Source organism: Perna viridis, chromosome 4, assembly GCF_037379345.1.
Source record: "Perna viridis isolate PV_CMFRI_1.1 ecotype Kerala chromosome 4, ASM3737934v1, whole genome shotgun sequence".
NCBI lineage: Eukaryota > Metazoa > Mollusca > Bivalvia > Mytilida > Mytilidae > Perna > Perna viridis.
Genome location: NC_142448.1, coordinates 9834785 through 9848835, shown reverse-complemented (window position 1 = coordinate 9848835; position 14051 = coordinate 9834785). Strand labels below are relative to the sequence as shown.

The window sequence follows — 14051 nt, the reverse complement described above, 5'->3', positions numbered from 1 at the left end:
ATTTTAAAGTTTCCTAACATAGCAAACATTTTTTGCACAAATTAAAGTATTGTCTCCCTTTTCAATTGATTTCAAAGCTTTTTTATGTAGTTCATTTCTCTTTTTATTCATTGAGTCAATCGAAAGCCAATTTTCAACTTTGATAGATATGAAATGGATGAATTTTTCTTTAGAAGAAAATTTATCATGTGCTACTCACTGCTTGGTTTTGGCATGGACACCCTCTTTAATGTTTGCTTTCTTGTAATAGATCTCGACCTCAGTTTAATGCTTGGCGGAAAATGCTTGAAATTTATTTACTTCTTTGGTATAACAAAGCCACTTCATCGTCTAATTTTCTTATAACTTACAGAATAAATCGTCTGGGCTTTACTGAGCGAAATGGTCAGATGATGATGGGACATTCGGCTTCTTAAAAATATGTGTCAGCTTATATTTCGATTTTTTTCTTCTGTGTCACATGTACCTAAGAGTTCGTATGGTCTTTTTCGTTTGCATGTACCAGACTGCTCGGGGATTTAGTTTTTCAGAGCTATTGTGTAAAATATTTTTTGAAAGTCTGCGTACAATCGGTGAGTTTGGTGTTAAATGTATGTTGCATATTCGAGATCATGTTTCTGATATTATCCCTTAATTAGCTCGTCCTTATGTATTCCCGATACTGGGAGTATCATCCTTGTTTTTGTTAATACACAGATGGAGCACATTATTGGCAAATGAAATAAACAGTAGTCTGCCACTTAATTTCGCGCTGTAAATATCATACTCCAATATTCGTCTTTCTTATTACCCAATTTTTTTTCTCTCGACGTTACATTTTTCCTGCACTTTCCAAGAGTGTTGACTGCAGCATATGGACTAAACAGTTACATTTAGGTGCACTGTTTCGCACACCAAGGTACCCCCGTCAAATTTTGTAAAACTTAAAATTAAAAGTTTAAATTTGGTGGATATATTGTTTAAATGTAGATAAGCATTTATACATAGACAGATGTAATATATGTTATGGTAAACAGGTGTAATTTAAATGAAGAATGGTATCCGGAACGTTTCAGTCCCCTGCCGTATTAGGTTCTCTCCTCAGCATCAGATGGCCGAGTTTTTCAAAATACCTTATTTCGCACGAACTTTTGGGACTAAAATTGTGAGAGAATGAATCGAAAAGGGTCTTATTATTTTTACCTTTTTTCCACCTACTCCATGCATGCTTTCATTCTGTGGTAGTGTGTAAGTGCCTGATATTTTATAAAACATAGTATTTGGCTGTTAGTTTTGGAAAGCCACCCCTGAGTTAAACTAAACCTAAGTAATATTTTTTCAGTATGTTACCATGGATTTTATAAGAATAATCACTAAACTACTTATAAATGGCTTGAACCTCCACACACCAATGATTTCAAAAATATGCACATTAATATGACATAATGCTAGAAATTTCTTTGCGGACTGCCTCAAAACAGTTTTATTTATATAAAACGACACCAAATTTTCTTAAATGACCTAATCGTATTGTACTACCTGAGTTTCGAACAAAAGACGCAGTTCCTGGCTAGTCCATGAAATTGCCTGTTCCAGGTCCACTTCTCTGAGGTTTGCTTTGATTTTGTCTGGTAATTGCATAATACAATATTGTACTTAGACCACACACATGATAAAACCATTTCATAAACAGGAAAGTTGCACGCATCAAATTTCATTAAATTATTGACTTATTTCCAACCATACACGAATAAAATCATGCAAAAATTACATTTAAGCTTGTCTTATGGATGTTTTTTTTTGTCCAAAAAGAAATATGAAAAGTTAATATACTTTTACGCAGGGTGAGGCTAATAGAGTAAGACACTCCTATAAATGAGTCATTTTCAATATGTAATTTGGACTGTTATATGCACCGGATACTGACTATAGTTAAATTCAGGGTAAATAAAGAATTGCCACACGCAATCTTTACCTTTTTAAAAATTATACTCTTTATTTAACATTTTAGACCACCATAGAATTAAAATACTGTAACTGTCATATCAAAATCGGAATAATTCACAAAGACTAAATTTTAATTAAAATAATCATATCTTTTGTTTTAACGTCGTTATTTCACCTCTCGCTCTAGCTCAGGGAAATTCGATATAAATTGCCCGTCCATGGTATAACTAATGATCAGTTTTGACCACTCATTTTGACTTCGGCTTTGATATTTAGATTTTTAACCTTATGGTTATTAGGTGGTTCAAATGGCATCGTTTGACTGTGTTGACTACTGCTTGATCATTCAACCTTAAATAGTTTATGAAATGTACAGTTCCATAAATTAAAGGTTCCAAAACATGCTTTCAAATGTTGTAAAGGTAGTCTTGACTAGCTACGACTACTCGGTAAAGGACCATATTTTTTGTATCTGGTATAGGATTAAACGCTCTTTATTGTGTCTATTTTGGCTGGTCTTTGTCCCTTGGTTACATTATTTTGATTGCCACTAGAACATTGGTTCCCTTGACTACTCTTTCAAGAAATTTATAGACCGACACAATGTACCTGTGCTATAGTTTGACTTATTAATAATAATGACATTGAATATAAATCCAAACCTATAAATGAAAGAGAAACTGAAAGTTATTGGTAAGCCTGTATATAACATGTGTCATAGTTATCGAGCTATGGCTGACATTAATGGAACCAAAATATAAAAAAAAAAAAAAAAAAAAAAAAAAAAAAAAAAAAAAAAAAAAAAAAAAAAATACGCTTTTTGACGTCCCGATTAGATAAGAACAAAAATGCTTTTAACTGAGTACGATAATTAATTAAGTATGATTTTAATTGAAACAAATGTGTTAAAGGAAGCGGTAGAGTGGTTTTCTCACCGCATGTTATTTTGTTGTACTAAAAGGATCATTTTTTTCCTTTGCATAATTTCTCGATAGCATTTAGTTGCTGAATGCAGATAATTAGATGAATGATTAATTTTAGATAAATACCATACATTGGTATATTTCAAGTGTTTTTGTGGTTTGATTAATTATTTCTATGGATATGACTAGAATATAATTTACACTATCACCACGGCAAACAAGGGTATTCAGTCATATCGATGTCAATATTAAAGTACTCATTTTATTTCAGAAAGTTCACTTGGAACAACATTAACTTAATTCTCCCTCTTCCATCAATGTATGTTAAGGAAAACACGAAATAACAAAAATGTATTATTGTACTTGATGCAAAAAGGCATGTTCTGCACATTTTCTTCAAAACTGAATCTTGTCTGTTCCTCTTTAGTTTGTCTGAATTTCTTTGTCTACGTAAAGACTCGTTGTTTCCTGATGCGATTGTGGTAAAATTCCTTCTGTTGGCAAAATCAAGGCACTCCCTATAGCTGTTGTGAGAGTAGCAAGCTCGTACCGAGCTCTACCATGCAGCGTCGGAGTTGTTTTTGTTTTCTGTTTACTACTTCTTCTCATTACGCTGTTTTCAACTGTAATTCGACGGTCAAGATCTGTTTGGTCTGTACATTTAAATGCTTTTCGGAAGCACCGTCGGAAATTGTCACTTAGAAATGCGTATAGTAGAGGATTCAGCATACTGTTCACGTAAGTCAGTACGGTTAGACCGTTAAATAAGTAAATTTCCCAATCTTTGAGTCGATAGTTCTCTGGTTGGAATGTAAGGTTTACTTGAAACACCCAGTGTGGTAGCCAACAGCATATATAAACGGATATAACAGCAAATACCAGACGAGTCACTTTGCGTCTAGACCTTTTTTTATTCGTTGTACGGACTCCTTGACCTACACAAGACAAGTTCAGGACCACGGAGAGGTAAAAGACAAAAATCAAACTAACAGGAATAGCAAAGCCCAGAAGAAACGTGTACCAGGTGAAAGCTTTATCAGGGGGAATCAATTGGTCATCCGGCCATTTTACGGTACATGTGTCATGATTCTTATCCTTGAAATTTGGTACGGTAGTTGAGTAAAGTATAATTGGTAACATGACAAAGAAAGATACAGACCAAATTAACAAACAAACAAAAAATGCTATCTTAGTAGTCCTGTAGCGCCCGGATGATACCGGATGACAAACTGCTAAGTAACGATCGCCGCTCAAGGCCGTAAGCGTCAGTACGCTGGTAACAAAGTTAATTGAATACAAAACAAAATATATCTTACACATTGCTGTATCAAATATCCAATGTTCTATAATTGTAGTCGTAATGAGAAATGGTAGACTAATGAGGAATAAAGCGTCCGACATAGCAAGGTTTAATATGTACAAATTTGTGACAGTTTTCATTTTGGCGAATCTAAGAACAACGTATATAACCATGGCATTTCCAATTAAACCTGCTATGCAGATAATTGTGTAAGATGAGACCAAGAAGGTTGTTATGGCAGTTTTGTTGTCTTTATTACTAGTTTGGTCCGTAACATTGTCTGATTCATTCTGTCCTAACTCATCACAGTAGTACAATGCTGAATAATTCATTGCTAAGTCTATAACTTCCCTGAAATAATGATTAAAAAGTTTGAAAAGGACAGTGATAAGGAATGGGCACTAGACATTACAACCATGTTTATTGGAGTATTGTATTGTTATTGTCTTTATACTTCAACACTTTCTGTTTTAAACAACTTGGTAAAAATGTCTAAAATGTCTAAAATGTTGACCCACGGGGAATAAAATTAAAGCGAAATACTCCTCCGAATTGTGGAACAATTATTTCACAGGGTATCACTGAAGCGTTGAATTTATTAAAATAGTTTCATTCTTTAATTTCTAACTGGTGTTAAAGTAAAATCAAAATTATAATATATAAATTTTTTCTCGTTTATTGCATTACTAATTGCAAATGACGACATCATTTTCTGTTACGATCAAATAAATGAAGATCATTAACATCTGTACTGGGATTGGATAGCTTATTTATAGTCCAAAAATGTTTACATCAAATAGATTCCTAATATGTTTGAACTGATCTTGTAATTTCGTTATACATGCATAATGTATTTGTAAGACGGTTTGTAGGTTTGTTCTATAAAGTTTTACTCAACGTCGACTACATGTGAAAATATTCACCAAAACAAAAACATCTCAGCATGCACTAATAACGCATGGAAAATAAATTAAATATCCCTTTGACTTACAAAAATTTACAGACCAAACCAGTACGCCAGTATGGTAGTAAGGACGGATTCAGACATACTACATCAAAATAGAATTATAGATTCCTTTACTTGCTGATCAAATACAGAGAGTAAAATATACGCTTAAAGTTTAGGAAAAGTGCTGAGTAATAAAGCTTGAAAAGTCTGCGAGTTCGTATTAAGTTGTCGGATTACAGCTGATACTTGATCAATTACATCATACGATGTCAGAGAACTTGACTCGGTGGCGCGGGAAACTAATTTACACTTCCAGAAAACAATTAATTGTAATTTATTTTAATGTGAAATCAGAATTCTGATGTAAATTTCACAATTGTTGAGATAATTTTGTTTCCTAGAATTGATTTAATTGTTCTTTAGTGTGCAACGTTAAATTGACAATCTAAATATGCTATGAAAATAACAATATAAAAAATCCATTTAATGGTGATAAAATTTGCTAAAAGACAAGGAAACCTTTTTATTTGGAAATAACGTGTTTCCCATGTCATCCTATTCATCAGATTACAGTAACTCATTAAAACAAGAAAGCTATGTGTTTTGTGATACATTTTTACTTCGCATCTTTCCTAAATAGTAATTGAAGGTTGATTCAGTTCTATATGTATATACTTACCATATCAATTACTATGCATCTTTACATCCGTGTATCCAAAGATGTCATTTTTTAATGGCACAACCTGATACATCATGTACCAAAGCACGTAGTAGACAAACGCAGTTAACAGTCTATTATAGAATTCACATACCGTTTTACAATTAATTACTTTTCATGTCTTTCAGAAGAAGAATCTGGCAACATTTATTATGACTAGTAATATAAAACCAGCCATCTATTTTTTCATATGTTTTTTACATGAACAAAAGATTTGATCGATTAGTTGTGTCTACAATATCCCACGTTTGCCAAATACACGTGCACAATTTCTATTGAGTTATCTTCAAGTGTCTATTTCCTTAACATTGGTAAAAAAAGGTTTCCCTAGATTGATTTTATTTGATACCACATTAAATGCACCTTATATTTTGTGCGTTTTCTCAGTTATCCAGTTTTTTTCGTTCTAAATGTTGCTGTTTGTGGTGAAAGTTAACATTGTTTTAATTATTAAAAATGTTAAATGGCTGTTGAATAGCCCTGCATTTTTTGTCATTAAGTTTAAAGTCCACATTTGAATGAATTCTTAACTCTCAATATTTTTTTTATATTTCTAGAGGAACGAATGAGTGTACAATGGCCTTATATTAAAGTAGTTTTCAAGCGTATGATATAAAACTGCGTTTCAATGTCAAATAGCTACATGCATTAAAAAAATTAAAATTAAAAACTTTCATGGCTGGTTGCATTTTGCAGTTATTTACAACGTTATAGTTTTCTGTATGTCTCTGTGAGAGTCATAGGAAGAGGATTACCATTTCAGTAATTAACGATTAATTCTTTTCTGTGATAATTTCCTACAAGTCTTATACAACCCTTGTGTACTTCCTATCCCGACTAAGGACATAATTTTATCCAATTAGTTCATAAAGAGACTCCATGGGTTGATTTAGAGCTGACAATGTCGATAATGTGTTAATCGGAGCAGTTACACGGAGGAGTTCATTCTTAGACAAGCATCTATTGTGTAACAGTAAAGATATTTGTGATAATTATTAACTCGGAATGACAGTCTATTGAGCTTCATACAATAGAATATCTCTATGTCTTAATACTGTATTTTCGTCACTGCGAAAACCCCTTTAACGTGTTGACTGTGATCTATTGTCCAATTTGTAGTTACTGTAGAATTATTGTCAGTAGAACCAATATATCACATTAAGACTTATTTACTACATGTTGAAATATCACGCCTTTAAATTGTGGCGTTTTTCACAAGAGTTTGGGGATGTAGTATAGCTGCAACCGAATATAAAACAACATTATCAGTTCATCGTAATGTATTTCTAATTAATGTTATAGAGCAACTTCGCAACTTAACAACGTCCAAGCAATTTGGATACTTACATACAACATTGTTGTTATAACATACACTTTGGCCTTAATATGGCCTGATAATGAGAAATGCTAATGCTTTTTTCAATATCTTACTGTTTTGTTTAAACAATATACATTTAGCAAATCCCCTTGTGGGCTCGTATTGCGTTGTAATTGAACATTTGTCACGGAATTTCCGTAACTTTCCTTGTCTAATTTTTACCAAATGTGACAATAAAAGTTCCTTTGGAATATTACGAATGAAGTCCTATGGATATGGCTCTATTGAAATGGTAAAACAGATAATATGCCTGTACATTGCTTTTAATGTTTGATATCAAACTGATTTTTGATTTTTTAACCTAAGAGCTAATTGAAATACACCTTCTTTTTAACATAAGAGAGATGAAATACATTTTTAATAATAATAATAATAAAAAAAAAAAAAAAAAAAAAAAAAAAAACAGACCAATAGCGTCTATTACTTTGGTACCAAATAGGTTTTGAGAGAGACAAGGAAAAACAGCCAAATGATTTGATAAAGAATCTTTCGCGGCAATTGATATCCTAACAAGTGTTGGGTTTATAAATTAGTTTTCCCTATACATTACTTGCAACGGGTCACAAAAAAGGTGCGTCGTAATATTTGCGAATATTTCTTAAAGAAGAATATTTTTACCAATCATTTTTTTTCTGATTGCAGTATTTGTTTTTGTCTTATACGACGCATGAAAGATGAGGCCAAAAAATGTAAGAAAATAAGAAAAAATATAGTTAAAATATTTGATTATTTTCTCTTCTTTGCCATAACGGGCTTACACGAGGTTTAGATGAAAAAACATTACCAGTTAAATGCTTTGTTTTATGTATTGTAAAATAATCATAGGCTTAAAAAAGTTAAATAATTGTATATACTTTTCTTTGCAAAAGTGCTATATGTAAATGAATTAATCGATTTTCATACTTCAGACACATGTTTTTTTCAAACGTAGAACGTTGATCACCGCTTTACATGTGTCAACAGAAATAAGAGATATACTGGGTAATATCCTTCGTTAACACAGCTGTGCCATAGGTTGAACGACCAAATCAAAGCTGTGACGTCCAGTTGGTTAATAAGGGCATTTAACTGTTGTAACTTATTGATCTGGCTTCTGGTACAGTAAGTCAAATGTCTAATACTAACACATTGATCACCAAACAGTTGTAATATTCTACTGTCGACGGTATTCCATTTATACTATGTACAGATGATGCATTTCGAAATACAAATAAATGTTTCATCTTGTCAAAACATGATCATATTATACAACCTTTTATGTACAACTTGATGCTAACGAAAGCGAATACTGCAATGATACTGTTTCCGATTGTTGCCAAAGGAAGGCGTTGTTCATAAGCAATCTTCTCCATAGACCTGTAACCGCTTGGTGATTAAAACTCTGATATACAAGACGTGAAAATATTCACAGGGCAAGAGCACAACTCATAGTAAATTGTCGAAGTCGTTTACAGTGCACTATATTTGCATAAATAGGCAAGGTTTAGTACTGAATGTTGTAGATGGGTTAAACATAAAATAACAAGTGTACCTCCTATGTAGAAGGTTGATCAAGAGATAAATTACCGACTTGACTGAACAATGTGTCATTCTGTTTGTCCTTAAGATAAAGAAAAGTAGAAATAACAATATTGAACTTATTTTTTTTTATCGAAACTACCATTTTTTTCAAAACTACATCGTCTGGTGATATAAGAAAAAAAATCTGTCAAAAAAGAATTAAAATTTCTGATACAATGTTCGAGAGCAAGTGAAAAACTATAATTATGGCAATGTAAGACTTTGAAAGAAATTCAGGGTGGAAACAACGCCATTAGGGTAGAACCCAATTCACCGTAACAACTCCATCTGTAGTCAGGAGCTCAGTTTGGCTAGTATGAACATTCTTTTTAGTCTATTATTTTTATTCATGCATTTCTCTGCCCCTGACTTGACTTTTCATGAGCAAGACGGCGGGTGTTTCTTGAAGAGCAAAGGACGGTAATCTTACTGATTAATTTGGTTAAACTTCAGGATGCAGTTGATGTATTCGAAAAGTCAAACAATTTTCACGTGACTTTCACATCAATTTTACGTAACCTCCCACAAGAAAAGGAAATTATGACGGACTTTACGTTAATTTCATTAGAATTGTACAAGGAAATCGGATTAATTTATTGTTAAATTTAATTTAAATTGCAAAAGTGAATTCCATGTAAAAATCAGATCGAAGTCTTTTGAAGTATATTTACGCAGTGCTATGCTAGTTTCCGCTTTAAAGCTCGTTTGATTCCTGTGAAATCAGATACATGCCAGTACCGTATTAACACTCCTACTGCTGGTCAATTCTTTCTTGAAGAATGAATTTGTACAGTGAAATTAATTAAACATTTTACAAGCATTTTGGTGTTCACCTTCAATGAAAATTAACATTATGCAACACTACTACAGATATTTGTGTGCATCAGTTGGCTGTTGGTAGCATTAGATCTCGTTTTAAACGACTCACTCTCTTTTACTGATTTGTACGAGATTTTTAAAAGAAAAAAATCTCAAATAAGATTGATTTGAAATCTGCCATATCATTTTCAACAGCCAGAAGTTAATCATGCACAAATATAAAGAAAAAAAAACACCACCTTGCTACACAACGTATGAATAATTATTCAAACGAGTTAAATGCTGATAATATATGATGTTTGAATTCATTTGAAACCAATAAAGCAGAACATTGTCGACACATCTTTCAAATAGACAATAGATTATCAATTTGATATTGTGCAATAAAACTTCTAATGATCCAAATCAGGGCCATACACTATTTAAAGCTTAACGTGCATGTATCAGCATAATTAAACACACAAGAGTAGACCAAATCATAAGAAAAAGAAAAACCGAGAATTTAAGCGGAGAGGCAAAAAATAAAAACATAGAACAATAATCTGCACATAGCAAATTATTAATTGATTATATATTTATCCTTGAATTTAAATTATTTATGTTTTATCAAATTTATCTCAAAGACTATTTTTGATAATATATCAAGTAAAGAAATGCAATAATTCGATGCTTACTTCTTCTTACCTGTAATGTGGTACTCCAATGATGTTGAAGAAGATGTTTTATTCTATTTATACGTGATAATAGAACAGTGGTAAGCTGGAACCACTGTGGATATATAACCTTTAATGGAACACGTCGGTAACATTAGCGTCCTTTCTTCACACAAATTGAAACGTAATTATGTTATTGTTTCCCTGATGTACAGATCACTCAGCAACAGGTATACATACATTATAGACATTAAAGATTTGTGCTATAAATCTGCAATTCACTCTTTAATATTCTAAATACTAATTTTTAGTATTAAATAATTAATACAACAACAATAATAAAACAAAAACACTACTTTTTTACATGAAATGTTACTTTTCTTGTTGAATTATTCTTCCATGAATGATTATTATATTGTTAAAATAGAAATATATTATTTAATGTATGAAACTTAACTTTGACACTTTAGTTGGCAGTTAAAATCATTTATAAAAAAGAAATCGATTTAGAATAACTAGGGACAACTGTTGTTGTACGTTTTACCTTATAATTAAACTTTCAATCCTCATCGGCTGAGTCACATCTAAAACTCTGAAGTTGAATCTCACTACTTTTTTGTCATTTGTAATTTAAGAGATTGAGTGACGACTGTAGGCTATGAGTCAGAATAGTCAGAATAATGCGTCCGGATGACATTCTTACCTTTTAGCTGGTGCCTCTGTTAGCGTATACATCAAAAATCATAATTCAAACGTATCGGACTGGTTTAACGCAGGATATGTTCGATCGAGCAATCGTACTTATATGCGTTATATACCTTCCAAAATAACATTAAATTACATTTTATCAATGAAGCAACAAACAGTAAGTAAACTTAAGTATGTACCATTATTGTCATGATTATTATTGACAATATAACTTCTAAAGATCGAACTTTCCTCCTATTTATTGAGTATTCAAACAAATTATACCTCCCTTACAGTACCATCATATTCATATTTCTAGTTTAAATTCTATAGGTTAAGAGATTTAATTACAATATATACGCGGATATATTTGTTTATTTAGATAAGCTGAGAAACCGACACATGATATGTACTGAACCATGTATATTCACCGACAGACGAGTGATATGAACTAAACGTACTCATAATTATGTTTTATTTCATTATAAAAACGTGAGTTAGAAATAATGAACAATTATAATTCATCAATAACGCTTTATCGATAAAGGAAATAATTAGTTTCTTTCATGCTTCATTCTTTCTATTTTCTGTAATTATTCTGAATACGCATATATTCCACAAGTTTCTGTGTGTCGTATTGCCAGTCATTCAGTACAACTTTTGGATGGTTTTGTAGGTAATGTTACTTACCACACGTTACGTTTATGATTGCCATTAGAGAATTTGTGACTATTGTTACGAATGTGAGGGATAGCACTTAATTAAACATTAATTCCACATTTGAAACATACCACTCCTTATTTTAAGATATTGTGGTTACTTAAAATTGTGTACTAATGTTTAATGTCGCAACTTTTTTTCCAAATAAAATCAATGTAAATCAAATGGTAACAAAATTTTTTAAAAAATCCTTCGACCGTGAATAGGCTTCACTAACAATGAAAACATCAAAACAGAAAAAAAAAAAACAACAAACAAACCAAAAAACAAAAAACAAAAAACAAAACAAAACAAAACAAAACATTTCAAAAAGATAAAACCAAAACCAAAAAATATAAAACAATACAATACAAAAAATTGTAAAAAAAAAAAAAAACCAATTTATTTCAAGGAATTTCTTTTTCTAACATTATAGAAGTAATGTTAGTCAATGAATTAGAGAAATATTAGGATAAAAGCACAATCCAATTCAGAAACAAAAGCTAGTTATATATAAAGTAATCAATAACATGTTTCATCGTCAACGATTAATGATTGCTTTCAGCTTTATCTAATCATCATTTCTCTATACATTAAGGTGTGTTTCATATGTCGACATTGTCTATAGAAGTTGCCTAGTAGTAATGTTTCGATGATTATTTACAGTATCGGCATGTATAGATGGAATAGATGGTATGAATGTTTCTGTATGCTATAATTTATATTTACGTGCTCAATTTCAAAAGTGTTAAAGACAGAATTTATTTACGTAAAGTATTTTTGTGCACAAAAATCAAATTGAAAAAATCCTGTATTGAGACGGTAAAATTACCATGCTAATTAGTAAGACTTGTATCGTCAATGTTTTTTTTTTTAACTTTAATTGAAATATTGTTTTTAAATAAAGCAACATACCGGGTATCAAATTTTACCTCTGATACATGGTAAAGACATGTCAATAGTGTCAAACAATAGAGGTTTTAGAAGCTGAGCTACATTGAATGTTATTTCAAATTGACAGCATAAACCTGAATGTTTTCATTAAGGAGTTATAGAAGTGCCGAAATTAATACGAAAAATAGGGGCTTTACAACTATGTAGAGAGAATGTAATTTAGATTTATACATAGATTTTCATAAAAGTGTAATACCGCAGATAGAGGATATATTGTTTGACAAATACAAACATGAATGGCAAACAAGAATTTTGTCTCAAAATTTAGGTGAAAAGTTAAAAACTTATAACGTGTTTAAAAATGTTTTTGAAATAGTAATGTATTTGAGTAAGGCAATCTTAGATATAGAAGTACTTTTGCAATATTTAGGTGCGGTGTTGTCCCCTTCCGAACAAAGACAGGTCATTATGACAAAAGGAAGTGAATGAGAGATGTTGTTTTGTTTGCAATGACATTGAAGATGAGCAACCTGTATTAACATGTCCAATTTATACGTTATGAAATAATTTATGAAATGAGAAATTTTAACATTCAGTCCGATAGTTTATCGGATATTTGATAGACTTGTATATATTTTCCAAAGTAGTGAATGCTGAGAAACTGTTTTAATATTCACACTAGAAAGCATAGCTGTTTATGTTCTTAATGAATCTTTTACTTATACTATTTAAGTCATATAAATATATAGTTACATTTTACAGTCTTTCCTAATTCTTTGTAGAATGGCACTTGTACTTTAGATAAATGATAATCCTTTAGTTTATAACTGTGTTGTCATATGTTTGTTGTACACTTGGTGACACTTTAATAAAACAATTAATTAAAATCTGCTAAACATATTTTACTTTTCTCTATGAAGGTTTATTTTATGCTCTCTGTTAATACATTTGAAGGAATTGAGATATATATGTCATTTTTGTTTTGTATTTGATATTTCAATTTGATACGTTAAAATCCTCGGATCAGCAATGCGGCATCTAATTGCAGAATTCCTAAAATAATATACAAAGGATAACAGTTTCAGTTTGACCAATAATGAACAAAATATTAAGTATAATGTCGATTCTTACCTTTTAAATCGAAATGATATTCCCCTGTTATTCAAAAGTAAGCATCTCGAATTCACAAGTCCCTCTGAACATTACTTGTCTAAATAACACTAATTGATAACGGCGTCAGAAATCACTGCCACTTACTAATTATTCATAGAAAATAATTACGGTTGCTGGTTTAGTCTTCTTATACCCTGAAGAATTCTTGTGTAATTGAATTGCTCATTCAATATCATCACAGCGCCAATCACATTGTCACGGCTCTAAAATGAAGGAGGCATCGACCAAATTCTATTTAAAATATTGAACACAGAACAAAAAGCTGGAAATTTAGGAATGTGTACAAGTACTTTACCAGAAAGATCAATGAATGATTATACAACGTATATCTTGATTATATTATTTTGCCTTCATTTGATTTACTTGCGATGT

General features: G+C 31.3%; 1 protein-coding gene across 4 annotated transcripts; it reads right to left on the bottom strand.

Moving 5' to 3' along the window:
* Nucleotides 1-3097: 3097 nt before the first annotated feature.
* LOC148618776 (somatostatin receptor type 2-like) lies at nucleotides 3098-13964 on the bottom strand. 4 transcript variants are annotated; one of them, XM_088577978.1, is made up of 2 exons: nucleotides 13638-13964; nucleotides 3098-4500 (listed from the first exon to the last, which is right to left on the bottom strand). In XM_088577978.1, exon 2 carries the CDS (start codon nucleotides 4479-4481, stop codon nucleotides 3273-3275), a length of 1209 nt encoding a protein of 402 aa, XP_088434104.1. In that variant the 5' UTR covers nucleotides 4482-4500; nucleotides 13638-13964; the 3' UTR covers nucleotides 3098-3272. The 4 variants fall into 4 exon arrangements, with proteins under 4 accessions (XP_088434104.1, XP_088434103.1, XP_088434106.1 ...); XM_088577977.1 differs by lacking the exon at nucleotides 13638-13964 and adding an exon at nucleotides 10930-11126; XM_088577980.1 differs by lacking the exon at nucleotides 13638-13964 and adding an exon at nucleotides 10258-10444.
* Nucleotides 13965-14051: the final 87 nt, after the last annotated feature.